Here is a 15,766-nt window from a genome sequence, read left to right as displayed (position 1 = left end):
CGCTGGTGGCATGCGGTTCAGAAGTTTCCACCCCAGATTTTCCAATGCCAGGCATGCTTCCATCACTTTCTTCTCCTTCATAAATGTTAAACCAACATTTACCCCTCACTTGCTCTCTTCACTTTCATTCACATCATCCATGAAATGTTAACTTCTTGACTCCGACATGGTTTCCACATTACAAGCAAATTACGTGGACCCTTAGAAATCCAGTAAACCATTCCGTCACTTCTCATCATCCAAGCATACAGAATTACTACGAACTTTAGCAACGTTGAAAAGTTTGGAAAACGTAGATGAGGCTTTCATCTGGAAGTTAGGTTTTTAAATTCTGATTACATCTTATAGATTGATCTCAGCTTTAACAATACCTGGTTTGTTATTATGGTATTTTTTTGTTTTTCCTGACTTAATTTGATTCTGTTTTGGACATCTTTACTTATCTGGCCACCATCCACATAAATCTTTTTAAACTATTGCATCCAAGATGAACATAATGATGACTGAAAATGCCTGACTCATTACTAAAAAGGTTTCTCATTGGTGACAGAATGAGGAGTGTTACTGAAAGCTCAAGTTGTCTTCCTGTTGGCTCAAGTCATGGGTCACTACAATTTGGTATATATTTTAAAATTACAATTAACACTTTCTGCCATGCCATTAGCCTGTGGCTTACTTCTGTGCATTCACCACTTCTGCAGTTGTGATTATATGATCTTTGATTTCATCTTCTATCAGTAAATGAGAGAAACAATTGACACACACACACTTTTCTATTGAACATGGTATCTGTCAAATTGTCTGTCAAATATTAATTTATACGGCTGCTAAACACTATAGATATATACCGGTTTGTGACCGGTTAAAATAATGAATCAATTACCTAAAATAAACTGCTTAAAGTTTTTCACTGCCCACATGCATGCTAAAGTTTCTTTTTCTATTACAGAATATTTACGTTTTGCTGGCTTAAACATCAACATCAGCAGGGAGCATTATCTGCTCCCTGCTGAGGTTGACAGAGTCCTGCACCAGTAACATAAACTTGTACACATTATCTCTGGATAGAAGAGCTTTAACACTTTAGTGGAGCTAAAGTTGCTTTTAATTTTCTCAAATAGTTTTTGGTTCATTCCATTCATGAGGATATTTTTTAAATAACTATCTTGATCCCTATGTGTTGCCCACAAAGTTTTAAATACACTTTTCACAATACTCACAAAGGCCCAGTAAGTGGGCAAAGGGGCTTTAACACTAGCCTCAACAGCATTTGTCATCAAAATAGTGCCTCACTGGATATTAAGTGGTCTACGTATTCAGTTTCCATTTTTTCAATGCACATTTCTCTCTTTGCAAAGTTAAAGATAAAGCACTTTCAGTCCCATTGTGTACAGATTCTTTGCCACCAAACACAAGAATGCCACAATGGAAAGCAATCATGCCGATGACATCATGAAACACGTTATGCATCGACCTCTGAAAAATGTAGGAAGCAGATGCCAGCCCAAATGGCACTCTTTTAAATTTGGACGCACCATCAGAGGTAACACATTTCTAACACAATTTGGTAGTATTCAATTTTTAAGTCTAAAGTACCTCTTGGCACTGTGTAGGGTGTAACAAGATCATTAATTTTAGATAATGGGTGACAACAATGTTATGATTTAGTAATCTAGAATCAATGCATAACCTGATTTCACTGCTATTCCTTATTGCTACTACAACCAGGGAAAGCCATATAGAGGATTCAATCAGTTCTATTGTGTCATTTTCACACATCCTGTTTAGCAGATTAGATATCTCTTGCCAGAGAAGTAATGGCATATCACAAACTTTATGTTTTATAGAAAGGCTAGTGAGTTTCATGTCAATAGCATACCAAAATCGTTCCAAGTAGCCTCATTTGTCTTTGTGAACTTCTTTATATTTCTGCACAACAGACTATGTGGAATTCAATGCTCCCACTATATACACTTGTGGATCAGTACACGGATTATGTTTAATTTTTAGTTATTCCAAATGATGCCTACCAACGATGTTCATACACAGCCCAAAAATAACCATCCAAATTAAGGCTTTTCTTTAGATAACACCAGGCTTAATATCAGATTCCCTCAACATGGTGCATGAGACATGGGTCATGCAAGCAATGTTTTGACTGTGTGTTTTTAGTTCACATACAGCCATGACCTTGAGGTCTTTGTATTATAAAAAGCATGCAGCTGGCTTATCCAAAAGGCTATGAAGCGAAGGGAAGGAACTGGGCTGGGCAAAGTAGTGAAGTGAGGAACTAAAGCGGAGGACAGAAAGAAGAGGGAAAGAAAGATAAAAAGAGAGAATGTCTAGTGAAGGAAAATACTATACAGTTGACTCTGGAGATGATGGAAGTTCAAGTGAAATCTGCTGAATGTAGGGGAGCTCTGATCTAAGAGTTTGGTCTCTTTAGGATGTGTGCTGGTATAGGGCTTCTCTGCCAAAGATGGATGAGCCACAGACATCACCAGTACTTAATTTGAAAAAGAAAAAGTGGTGGGGTCCTAAGTTTTGCTCCGAAGCCTATGGATGGTGCTATCAAAGGTCATGGTGCATAGTCTTAGTTCCACCTCATGCCTTTTTAATCCACCACCAGACACTCCCTGGCTCTTTAGCTCACTCTTGCAGGTTGTTTTTCATCCTTGTTTTCCCCCTTTGTCAAAGTTTTTCAGTCTTTTGCTTCCTCCTTTCCCCTTTTGTGTTTTTCTCACTCTTAAGGTGGATCAAAGTTTGCTGAGAAAAAAATAAATGATGGTTCCCAAAAATGAGTGCTGGTGGGCCCCACCTTCAACCAGTTGCTGAAATTATGCACTGGACATCATACCTCTATATCCGGTGTGGCCACCTTGTCCCGCTGCCTTCTACTCTCAGGTGGGCTGCGATACAAGAATTTCAGAAAAGCAGAGTCAGGTCTTGTTAGTTCTTAGATGAGAGGCCTGTTGTAGGACTGTGAGTTATCAAGAGTTGTAGAGTTTGCATTTTTGATGAATTATCGTTTTTTGAGGTGTGGTTCAATTTGGGTCCAAGGGGACTGTGTTGAAGCTGAGAACTAAAATTACTTTTTGCGTATATTGCTTGTGCTTATGAAGATTGTAAGAAAGTGGGTTATTGGTTGGGGGGTGAGGGAGGAAGCCCCACTTAAACAACAACCACAGTCCTTTTCAGGGTAAAATCCACAAAAGTCACTAAATTAACCTGTGCTTAACTCTCTGGTAGCTTGGCACAAAAGCAATCAGGCTTAAGTTAGAGACAATGTGTCAAGTATTTATGCAACACAGAAACATAAATAAAGTGAAAACACAACACAAGAAAAATCCCACACCCATTTAGAAGAATAGAGTAACATGTAACAAATAACATGACAGCAAAATAACAAAAATCCAATCAGTAAACCGAAGATATGCAATTTTAAAGATTTTAATAAAAGTAGTGGCAAAAAGAGCAAAGCACCAACTGAGGGTACCTAGTTGCGCTCACAAGTTGAGGCCGACCACGATGAAGCGCAGGCTTAGCATAGGACTGAAGTAACGATAGCTCATGCCTCTGCCATGCATAGTGATATCATCAATGATGTCATTTTAGATGGCACAGAACATATCATAAGTGTTGTATTGTGTGAGAAGAATACCATACTCCCTTGACATGCCGATGTCTCTACTTTGATACTTACCTATTGGTGGGGTCTCGGGGGGGGGGGGATAACGGACTGGGTTACAGCGGGAGCCACAAAGTTGGAAGATGTATACAGTCACGGAGGGCTTCTGCCCTTTACAGAGTTCCAGCAGGAGTTTGCACTCCTGCGGGGGTCACTTCCTTCTACACCGAGTGGTCACCTTGACAATTAGAAAACACCAGTGCACTGGACAGCTCTAACCGCACCGGCATGCGGCCTGCCGTTACATAGTGATATCGGCTGGCCCCTTTAAAGCGGTAACATGCCCGTTTAAAGCTATACGGGCTGACATGCTGCGGGCCCCCAACACCTTGAGGATTAAAAGGGAGATGGATCTCGGAGATCCAATACCAGAGAGAGACTGGGAGTCGATAGTGGGAAGGATGCCCAAAGTCTCCAGAAATGCACGATTTAGGATAATTATTTTTGTGTTGCACAGGTCCTATCTCACTCTTGGGCTCCTTCGAAAACATTTTAATGTAGCTGATGCGAAATGCCCCAGATGTGGGGAGACGGAGATAGAGTTCTTGCATATGTTGTAAACTTGCCCAAACCTCATCACCTACTGGGGAGAGATAACTACAGTGATGTCTGAAGTCACATCACAAGACATCCCCTGCACTACACTGGCTCCCCCACACCCCTAAGAACAAGGCTACAAGCAGATTTCAGGACCTAGCATTTATACTGGCCAAAAGAGAGATAACGAGACACCGGAATACCCAGGGAGGACCTAGAATTCATTGCTGGAAAAGGGAGCTGGTAGAGTGGAAGGACAGCGAGGGAGTGGTGCTGTTACGGGAGGCGGGGCGGGGGCTCCACTGACTTGGGCGGAGCCTGGGAGCTGGTGTTAGATTGTTTAGAAGAGGCAGATCAACCTTCACCGGGATATTCACCCGGGCCCTCTGCGAGGGCTTCTTAATGCTGACCCCTGCTGTGGACACCCGCACACAATATAACAAGAACACTCTTCAGTGACAATTGCCCCAACCTACTACTTACTTCTGTGATCAGATGCAAACACATCTGGAATACACCACCATATGGATTCAGACCTCCATCCATATTGCGAGGGATGCGGCACACGGAGGAGGGGAAGGGAGCAACAGTTTCTGCATATTGTATCATGAAGAGTATGACGCCATCTGCAGCGTCTTATGTTACTGTTGAATTAACGACTGTAAAACAATAAAATCTCTCTACAAAAAAAAAATAGTGATGTATTCTGTGAGGCCATAAGCAGTGCATGGCACAGGGGAACTGGTAGCAGCATTTAGAGGAGTAGCCTGTTACACTATTAGAATCTACTGAATACTAAAGAATTGTGTTTTGAATGCAATATGTGGAAGATTCTTATGCACATACTCAGTAGTTTAAGGCATGCAGATGTTGCTGTGCTTCCAATGAAGTTCTCGACTGTCACCACTGGACTCACAAGGGCCCCCAAGGGTTCTTGCTGAGCAGGGGAATTTCAAAGGATCAGGGGAAAGTGGACAGCATCAGTAAAACAGAGGGATGCTGTTGGCGCCAGGAAAGAATCGGACATCCGGTTAGGATGAGATCAGCATGACTGAGCTTAAAGATGCCGCCCAGTGTCTGATGCTAGTGTGGCAGTTTGAGGTGTGTGACTGGTTATATGGAGCAAAACTGTAAAAAGAAAAAAAATGGGTTTTATCTGCGTGAGGGCGACAGAAGAAAGCAGATGAGGACATAACTTCACAGAGAGAATCACAGACAGAAGAGCTGTACAGTGAGAAACGAGAGGGTCTGGGAGAAGTCTTGAGGGATGCCCACTGGTAAATGGGTGGGGATTGAAGATGGATACGCCTGAGAGTGTTGTTTCCACAGTGGAAGGCATACATGTTTCCTGAAGAGGAGTGGAGTCCCTATTAACAAAAAAAAAACACCCCATAAATGTGCCTCTTTTGCAAGAAAGCTTATTTGAAGGACAAATCTATGCATTTTGCTCTAATCCAAACTCGCACTGAGGAAAGATACCTTCACACAGGTACACGACTTGAAAATAAGTGTAATCTTGTTATATTATAGCATCCTATGAACAGCTTATATGGCATGAAGAGGCTTCTTAATGCTCAAAAATACGTTTTGAGCTGTTACCTGGAAATATATTTTATCTTATATGGCGTCTAGAAGGTACTGACGCTCGTTTCACATCTATCTGTACGGCCAAGTCACAGAAAGGTCAACTAACACGTCATACGTAGGAGTGAGACGCTGAAAGCCCTTAGAGACCGCATGGAAGCATGATGAGTGATTTTCCGCCAGGGGAGGGGTCTCCATAAAGACCAGGTGGGTGAAGGACGATATATTCAAATTAAATAGTTGCCTATCAGGGGTGCTGGCGAATACTAGGCAAATCTGGTGTCACTTGGCCAGGAGAGGAAGGAGAAAGGGAGGGATAGAGAGAGGGAGGGAGGGATAGAGAGAGGGGGGAGAGCAAGAGAGAGAGTTTAATTAACTTGATGCAATGGAACAATGAGTGTGTCGTCGGAGTGTACCATACTTGTTGATTTTAGAAAAGTCATGATTCAGTTGCTGATGTGGTAATTGCCTTTGGGGCATTACACGGTTGCTCATGAATTTAAATTCATCAAAATGCCATGTGTAGTGGAAGTGACTTTACACGCCCCTTGATCTTCAATTTCACTCACATACACACACATTCAAACTTACACACACACACTCTGGCATCAACACACTCACAAGCAGCGGCCAGGGAAGGTCATACTCCAGCTACTTGTGCTCCATTTTTATTCCACTGATAGAGAATGCTGGAACATTATTTACTATTAGGTCATAAAAAATACTGAGAGAAAACAAAGAGTGGAACCTCAACCGACGTCCATAATGAGGCGCTGCCACGGTCTTCCTGGCCAGGGATTAAAAAGGCAGTGCCAGGGGTCGCAAAGGGCAAGCAAAGGTCATTGCTGCGACCCTAACGACACCTGAATGACACCCACGCGGTTGGTGCCGAATAAAACTATATCTTCAATCCAGGTTTCATTCATTCACAACTGAGTGGCACTGGTGGGGAAGCAGAGGGAGTGACAGTTCTCTTGCATGTCGTGATATGTTTACTTATTAAAAAGTAAGTATTCTTCATGTGCAGTACCAAAATGTATTACTGCTAACAGCTCGAGTTACTGCTGCACTGGACGTGTTAAAGAAAACTCTTTTGCCGATTTCATTGGTATATTCTGTGTGTCGTATTTACAAAGGCCACAACTCTTATTGAGGGATTCCCACCCAACTGATACCCCTTCGCCTTGCGAACACTGATTTGTGAATTCTAGAGCCCACCTCCCCCTCAACATGACGGGGACAGTGACCATTACAAGTGGCACTAGAAAATTCAGCTTGTAGCGTACAGTATGTTAATGGCAACACTCTGACCATCTCCTCATTACTGAATATTTAGAGAAAATCCTCAGATAAACTAACTGCTGTTTAACTACCCCAACCCCCTTTGCCGTTATCACTCAGGTGTCTCTAAAGATAGCCAATCATTTTTATCAAGTTAGACTTTTCTCCTTTGTTGTTCCTCCACAAAACAGCAGGGGGCGCCGTAGTTTTGCAAACCATACCGTGCTGCAGAAAACATTTCTAGAGAGTGTTACCCGTTCAAAGAATAGCAGGTTTCCTAGAAAAGGCGTGGGCTTGGGGTGACGGATGCCAAGTCTCTCCAGCTGTGAGAAGGGCGCGACGGAGTACCTGAAAGGACAAAAAGCGCAATTAAATCGATAACAGAAGCACAAACTGTAGCCCAGAAGCAAGCAGATTTCAAAGTGCATCTTACAGTACGGTGTGCAAGCGCCTAGTTGTCGTGCATGCCACGTTCAACCAGCCCAGATTTGCACTGTCGCTTGATGATGTGCGTGCCCCTATTGTAACAGTGCACTGCTTTTCTGCATGAAAAGATTGGCTGACTAAAACAAGCATTTGCAATGCAATAGGTCTCGCATTTGCTTGAGTTAGAGCTATTGGCGTTGTAAATTCATGATTGGACTTTTCTTGCCACATAAATTGGTCAAGCCTGCCTCATAATTTCGTCTTTTCCTGCCAAATAATTCCAGTGGCCCTGCCGATAAATAAAGCACTTCGAATGACCTTCTACCTCTATCTGCAGCAAAAAATGGAAATATTGCCATTTAGCATTCTAATTTAAACCTGCCATGCTAATTCGAATAGAATACCACTTTCATCACCTCACCATAGGATTGCTGGCTGGCTAACGCAATTCCCAAAAAAGACACAAGACAGCCACAGAGGAGAAACAAACTAGAAGGGTCACCCAAACATATCAAGAGTGTACAAATAGTCATGGTGTAATAAAGATGTTAATTTGGCCTGAAATTAGGGTCATAACTGTAATAAGGAGAGATTATTAAAACATACAATTATCTTATAAACCTTTATCAGAAATAAACTTTTGGCATTAGACTGTAATGCTCAAAACAGCCGCTAGAGGGCACCATAACAAAAATATAATTTGTAAGAAACATGGTCATAACTATATTGTTAGCCCAAATAGGACATAACCCCATGAAAAAACAGGAGCAAGTAATGCAGTGTAACCATATACTTAGCCCTTAGAGGGTGTTTTAGGGGTAGCAGGCCTATTGCAATGATATTAAAAATAAGGCATTTAAAGCAAAATTTCTCCCAGCTGTAAAACAAAAGTTCTAGCCATGAGAAAGCTTAAGACACTGAATGGTGGGAGGGGTTATTATTTTGGGGTCCCCACTAACCTAGTGGGAGGACCCAGAGATGATGTAGTCAGAAATAGTGTTTTGAAGGTGGTCCCATTGTCCTAGGACCATCACAGGCTGAGTTATGAGCAGAAATGTATTATAAAAGTAAAGCCCTGCAAAGCATTATGGGGTGAGTTTTCGTGCTGCAAATATTAAAGTATGTTGACTGCAATCCTCAGAACAGCCCCTAGAGAGCACCACAATAAAAACAGCATTTGGAAGAAACATTGTCATGTAACCATACAGTCAAATCAAGTCAAATCACATCAAATATATAAGGCGCAACTACTCACCCATAAGGGTCTCAAGGCACTAAGGGGGTTTGTCCTTTGAGCTTCAGTCGAAGAGTCAGGTTTTAAGGTCCTTCCTGAATTCGGGTAGAAATGGTGACTGCCTGAGGTGCGGGGGGCAGGGTGTTCCGGATCTTTTCCGCGAGGTAGGCGAAGGATCTCCCACCAGCCGAAGTCTTCCTTATGTGGGGAACGGTGGCTACTGCTTGTTGAGCTGAGGGGTCTGGTGGGGGAGTAGAAGGTGATGCGGTGGTTGAGGTAGGCAGGTCCTAGGTCATGGAGGGCCTTGTAAGCATGGACAAGGAGCTTGAAGTTAATTCTTTTCTAGAAAGGGACCCAGTGGAGGTCTCTTAGGTGATTGTAGATATGTTTGCGTCGGGGAATGTCCAGGATGAGTCTGGCGGAGGCATTTTGGTTGTGCTGTATTTTCTTGAGGGTGGTACCGGCATAGAGGAAGTTGCCATGGTCAAGTCTGCTGGTAACCAGGGCATGGGTTATGGTCCTTTGGGATCCATTTGTAGATCTTCCGGAGAAGTCGGAGTGTGTGAAAGCAGGAGGATGCGACTGAGTTGACTTGGCGGGTCATGGTGAGCGATCAGTCCAGGATGACGCTGAGCTTACGTGCGTGGTTTATTGGAATGGGGGAGGGGGTGCCTAGGGTTGATGGCCACCAGGAGTTGTCCCAAGCTGATGTGGATGGTCCCAGGATGAGAATCTCAGTCTTGTCAGAGTTGAGCTTGAGGCAGCTGTCCTTCATCCATGTGGCGACAGCTTCCATCCTGTGTGGAAATTCTTTTTGGCAGTAGTGGGGTTTTCGGTCAGTTAGATGATCAGCTGGGTGTCGTCAGCGTAGGAGACAATGTTTAGTCTCTGGTTCCTGACGATGGATGAGAGAGGGGCCATGTAGATGTTGAATAGTGTGGGGCTCAGGGAGGAGCCCTGCGGAACTCCGCTGCTGATCTCAGTAGGTTCTGACAGGTAAGGCGTGAGTCTGACTCTCTGTGCTCGGCCAGACCGGAAGGAGCGTATCCATTGTAGTGCCTTTCCATGGATGCCGGCTGTGTGGCACCTGGAGCAGAGGGTGAGGTGTGAAACCATGTTGAAGGCAGCCGATAAGTCCAGTAGGATGAGGGCTGCTGTATGGCCACAGTTGAGGAGCGAGCGGATGTCATCTGTGGCGGCGAGGAGGGCGATCTCTGTGCTGTGATTGCTCCTGATGCCTGATTGGGAGGTGTCCAAGATGTTGTTGTCCTTGGTGTGCTTACAGAGCTGAGCGTGGATGGCCTTTTCGATGACCTTGGCTAGTAAAGGCAGTAGGGAGATGGGTCGGTAATTCAAGAGAGGGAGCATCTCAGCATGCTTCCTATGGGAAGGTGGCTGTCTCTATGGAACAGTTGATGGTGTGTCAGAGCTCAGGGGCAACGGATGTGTTGGCCTTGTTGAAAATGTGGTGAGGACAGAGGTCCGTAAGGGCTCCAGAGTGGATGCTGCTCATGATGGTGCGAGTGTAGTCTGTGGTGAGGGTGGTCCAGCAGTGTAGGGTCTGTGGTGGTTTAATGGGAAGGATCTGGGGGTTGTTAAAGGGCTCGGAGGATCTTGGGAACCAAAACTGTTGTATATATCTTTGACTTTCCATTAGAAGAAATTGACTAGCCTGTCGCAGAGGTCTTGAGATGGAGGGATGCTTGCTGTTTCTGATTGGGGGTTGGCAAACTCTTTGACCACAGTGAAAAGCTCTTTGGTGTTGTGAGCGGTGGCGCTGATGCAGTCTTGCAAGGTGGCTTTCCTGGTGACTCTGATGAGGTGGTGGTGGAATTTGGTGACTGCTTTGAAAGCCTCAAAGTCTTCTGGGGACTTGCTTTTCCTCCATCTTTTCTCTAGCCGTATGCAGGTGCGCTTGGACATCTAGCATGCAGGGGAGAACCAGCTGGCCGTTTTGCGGTGGTGTTTGGCTGAGGTCTTATGGAGAGATGCTAGGGTGATTGTGCATTCTGAGATCAATTGGTAGAAATTCCATGCCAATATGTTATCGTCTGCGGTAAGGGGCAGGGGAGACTTCGCTCAGGGTGTTGGAGAGCCCTTAGAGAGCATACCAACATAAATAAACAATGGGAGAAAATAATGTAGTGTAACCATATATGTAGCCCCTAGAAAGCGTAGTGCATTACACATTTTCAAGACTGGCAGGTATACTGCAATGATAATATTACAAACCAGGCCCATAAAACATAACTTCTCCCAGCTGTAAAACAAAAGTTCAGCCATGAGAAAGCTCAAAAGGATAATGAATGGCGGTAGGGCTTATTATTTTGGAGTCCCCACTAACATAGTCTGGGAACCCTGAGATGATGTAGACAGATAGAGTACATCGTGGTGATTGTTTTGAGGGTGGCCCTTTTGTCCCAGGACCACCACCGGCTGAGTTATGAGCAAAAATGTTTTGTAAAAGTAATGCCCTGCAAAGCATTATAGGGCATGTTTCTGTGCCACAAATATTTTAATATGTTTATCTGACTGTAATGCTTAGAACAGCCTCTAGAGGAAACCACAATGAAAATAGCATTTGTAAGAAACATGGTTATGTATCTATATAGTTAGCTCCTAGAGGGCATAACCACCCAAAAAGAAAATGACCATAAGTAATGCAGTGTAGCCATATATTTAACCGTTAGCAGACATAGGGGGTGATTCTAACCCTGGCGGTCGGTGTTAAAGCGGTGGCCAATCCGCCAACAGGCTGGCGGTAAAAAATATGGGATTCTGACCCTGGCGGGAACCGCCAACACAGACAGCCACGGCGGTACAAACAAACAGCGCAGCGGTCACCGCCAACAGCCAGGCGGCAGCCAATGTACCGCCCACACTATTCCAACTCACCAATCCGCCACCTTTTCCGGGGCGGGAGCACCGCCGATAAAAACACGGCGGAAACATACTACGGACGGGAAAACGCTCACCACTACGCACTCCAGGAGGAAGGAGGACAGCATGGAACCCGAATTAAACATCCTACCTGCTCTCGTCTACCTTCTCATCTACCACGAGTACGAAGTCCGGCGCAGACGACAACGGTGAGTACTGCACCTACGACACACGGGAGGGGGAGGACGAAAGGTTACAGGCACACACATATGCGACCCCCCCCCAACTATGTACACACCAATGCAGAGCAACAAGTCACAGTGACACCACCCAAACACCCCTGAAAAATGCTAGGACATAATCAAATTTGGAATAAATATTTATGTACCAAAAAGCTCCAGAAAATTATCGTACAACCATGAAAGATATTCACAACAAAACTAATGACATACACATCAGTGTATAACTGAAGTACCAAGTCCTGCACATCCTACGAATTCATCATGTCCGTGGGCCAAAGTCTTGAGAAATAAGGGCAAAGCCCACACAGGAGACCTGAGTCCTTTGGAGAGAACACTGCAGGGGCATCAGATGTAAAAACTACAGGCACCTCAGGGGGAAGGGAAGGGGGGGCACCACAGCCACATGAGTCCACGACGCCAGATCCACGAGGAGCCACCATGCCCACTGTACCATCCTGGGGAGTGCAAAGCCACAGTCTCTCAATGTCTCTACAGTGGGTGGGCTGCCCACTGGACCATCCTGGGGAGTGCAAAGCCACAGTCCATCAGGTGGATGACAGTCTCCACTGGTCAAGGAGGAGGCATGGTGGGCACAGTGAACCATAAACAGTGATTGAGACAGCGGTGCCCAGCGGAGCGGTGCTTGAGAAGAAGGGCCCAGCGGAGCGGTGCTTGAGACGGCGGTGCCCAGCAGAGCGGTGCATGACAGGAAGGGCCCAGCGGAGCGGTGCTTGAGATGAAGGGCCCAGCGGAGCGGTGCTTGAGATGAAGGGCCCAGCGGAGCGGTGCTTGAGACGGCGGTGCCCAGCGGAGCGGTGCATGACAGGAAGGGCCCAGCGGAGCGGTGCTTGAGATGAAGGGCCCAGCGGAGCGGTGCTTGAGAAGAAGAGCCCAGCGGAGCGGTGCTTGAGACGGCGGTGCCCAGCGGAGCGCTGCATGACAGGAAGGGCCCAGCGGAGCGGTGCTTGAGATGAAGGGCCCAGCGGAGCGGTGCTTGAGATGAAGGGCCCAGCGGAGCGGTGCTTGAGATGAAGGGCCCAGCGGAGCGGTGCTTGAGACGGCGGTGCCCAGCGGAGCGGTGCTTGAGAAGAAGGGCCCAGCGGAGAGGTGGAGAGACAGCGGTGCCCAGCGGAGCGGTGCTTGAGAAGAAGGGCCCAGCGGAGCGGTGCTTGAGACGGCGGTGCCCAGCGGAGCGGTGCTTGAGACGGCGGTGCCCAGCGGAGCGGTGCTTGAGATGGAGGGCCCAGCGGAGCGGTGCTTGAGAAGAAGGGCCCAGCGGAGCGGTGCTTGAGACGGCGGTGCCCAGCGGAGCGGTGCATGACAGGAAGGGCCCAGCGGAGCGGTGCTTGAGATGAAGGGCCCAGCGGAGCGGTGCTTGAGACGGCGGTGCCCAGCGGAGCGGTGCATGACAGGAAGGGCCCAGCGGAGCAGTGCTTGAGATGAAGGGCCCAGCGGAGCGGTGCTTGAGATGAAGGGCCCAGCGGAGCGGTGCTTGAGACGGCGGGGCCCTGTTCAGCGGTGCTCTTCTGCACCGCGGGCCCTGTTCAGCGGTGCCTATCTCCACGGCGGGGCCCTGTTCAGCGGTGCTCTTCTGCACCGCGGGCCCTGTTCAGCGGTGCCTATCTCCACGGCGGGGCCCTGTTCAGCGGTGCTCTTCTGCCCCGCGGGCCCTGTTCAGCGGTGCCTATCTCCACGGCGGGGCCCTGTTCAGCGGTGCTCTTCTGCCCCGCGGGCCCTGTTCAGCGGTGCTCTTCTGCACCGCGGGCCCTGTTCAGCGGTGCCTATCTCCACGGCGGGGCCCTGTTCAGCGGTGCTCTTCTGCACCGCGGGCCCTGTTCAGCGGTGCTCTTCTGCACCGCGGGCCCTGTTCAGCGGTGCTCTTCTGCCCCGCGGGCCCTGTTCAGCGGTGCTCTTCTGCACCGCGGGCCCTATTCAGGGGTGCCTATCTCCACGGCGGGGCCCTGTTCAGCGGTGCTCTTCTGCCCCGCGGGCCCTGTCCAGCGGTGCTCTTCTGCACCGCGGGCCCTGTTCAGCGGTGCCTATCTCCACGGCGGGGCCCTGTTCAGCGGTGCTCTTCTGCCCCGCGGGCCCTGTTCAGCGGTGCTCTTCTGCCCCGCGGGCCCGGTTCAGCGGTGCTCTTCTGCCCCGCGGGCCCGGTTCAGCGGTGCTCATCCAGCAGGTCAAGGGAGCCAGACCTGGCCTGGACTCCCGGCTCAGTCGCCCTCGGACTGTGACATTTCTGGACCCTTCGGGGACGGACTCCTGGCCTCCTTAGTGTCCTCCTTTCCAGCTGGGATGTGGCATGTGGGGTCCACCTTCTCCGCGCTCCTGCTGCCCTTCCGCTCCTTTGATGGGGCTCTCGGGCCCTTGCCTCCCCTAGATGGTGTGGGTGGTGAAGTGGCCGCACATTGCTCCTTGGGGGCAGCCCTGTCGGTCCTCGCACGGCAGCCCTTGTTTTTGCGGGTTCTCTTGCCGGGGGGGGGGGGGCTGGACGTGTCCTTGCTGCTGATGGATGTGTCACTGCTGGCAAAGGGTGGGCTCCAGAGCCCATGCACAACAGTGACACCCGAAGCTGGGCTGGTGGTGGCTGCGGTGCTCTTGGGACTCTTTGAAGATGGATGGGGGAGCTCATCGGGGGGAAAGAGGTCAAGGTTAGCCAGGAAAAGTTTTTTAGGGCCAAGGTAAAAGGTAGGAGAAGTGGAGATGGAAGTGGAGGTAGAGGAGGTGGTTGTAGGAGAGTCAGGTGTGCTGTCATTGGGTGAAGGTGCTGGTGCTGTAGGCTGTCGTGAGGTGGATGGCTGTTGGGTGGGTGGCTGCCTGCGTTTGTGTGTCTTGGAAGAGGGGGTGACAGACACAGTGGGAGAGGACACAGGGGACGTGTAAATGGCAGTGGGGGTGGTGACTGCACGAGTGTGGACTGTACTGGAGGGTGAGGTGGTGATGGAAGCACTGGCTGATGTTGGGGTGCATGCAGGTGTGAGTGTAGACGTCACAGGGAGGGAGGAGGGAGACGAGGAGGAGGAGGGGGACACAGGGGTGGCAGTGGCTGTTGGCATGTCTGCATCTGGGTGTTGCTTGGGTGAGTGTTTGTGGGATCTGTGGTGCTTGTGTTTGGATGAGCTGCTCTTGGGTGTTGAGGTGTGTGCAGGCTGGTCTGATGGTGTGGATGGGATAGGCTGAGGGACAGGAGACAGAGAAAGGCTGGAGGCAGTAAGAAGAGGGAGGCTGGAAACAGGGACAATGGCTGCCGTCAGTGCTGAGGCCAGAGCAGTGAACGCTCGTTGATGGGCAGCCTGACCCGAATGAATGCCCTCCAGGTACGCATTGCTCTGTTGCACCTCCCTTTGCACACCCTGGATGGCATTCAAAAGGGTCGTCTGCCCAACAATGAGCGTCCTTACCAGGTCAATGAGCTCCGCACTGAGGGCAGCAGGGGCAACAGGGGCAGGGGCTGAGGTGCCTGGGGCGAAGGAGACGCGCGCCTTCCTGGGCGAACCGGCACGGAGCGAAGACTGAGGGGCTGCTGGGAGGGCGGGGCTGGTGCGCTGGGTGGCGGCTGTACCTGTAGAGGCGGGGGGCACGGATGTTGCCGCCACCGCTAGGGAGCTCCCGTCCGAGGACGTGTCGCTTTCGCTGCTCTCACCAGCGGTCCCCGTCGTGGTGCTCCCCTCGCCCTCCGGATCACTGGTGCCCTCGGTGTCTGTTCCTGGGCCCACCGGGGCCTTGTGTCCTGCAGCTCCCTCGTGCTCCGATGCCAAATCTCCTCCGCCTGATGATGCTAATGCACACATGCACAAGAAGATGAAGAGAAAGGGTGGGGGGAGAAAAAAGAAGACCAGGTTGAGTGCATGCAATGTCAACACCGTTGGCGGAGAGGACAGACACAGGAGCCTA

The 15,766-nt window shown here is 48.8% G+C and overlaps 1 protein-coding gene across 1 annotated transcript in view; it reads right to left on the bottom strand.

The window, feature by feature from the left end:
* TBXAS1 (thromboxane A synthase 1) overlaps positions 1 to 15,766 on the bottom strand; it is a 356,152-nt gene that overhangs the window by 133,351 nt on the left and 207,035 nt on the right. The window contains exon 3 of the mRNA XM_069227996.1: positions 7,345 to 7,438. Coding sequence (XP_069084097.1) covers positions 7,345 to 7,438 — 94 coding nt within the window. The remainder of the gene's footprint in view (positions 1 to 7,344; positions 7,439 to 15,766) is intronic.

This window comes from Pleurodeles waltl, chromosome 4_1 (genome assembly GCF_031143425.1).
Source record: "Pleurodeles waltl isolate 20211129_DDA chromosome 4_1, aPleWal1.hap1.20221129, whole genome shotgun sequence".
NCBI classification, from domain to species: Eukaryota; Metazoa; Chordata; class Amphibia; order Caudata; family Salamandridae; genus Pleurodeles; species Pleurodeles waltl.
The sequence above is the reverse complement of the archived record's forward strand: the minus strand, read 5'-3'. Positions and strand labels throughout refer to the sequence as shown.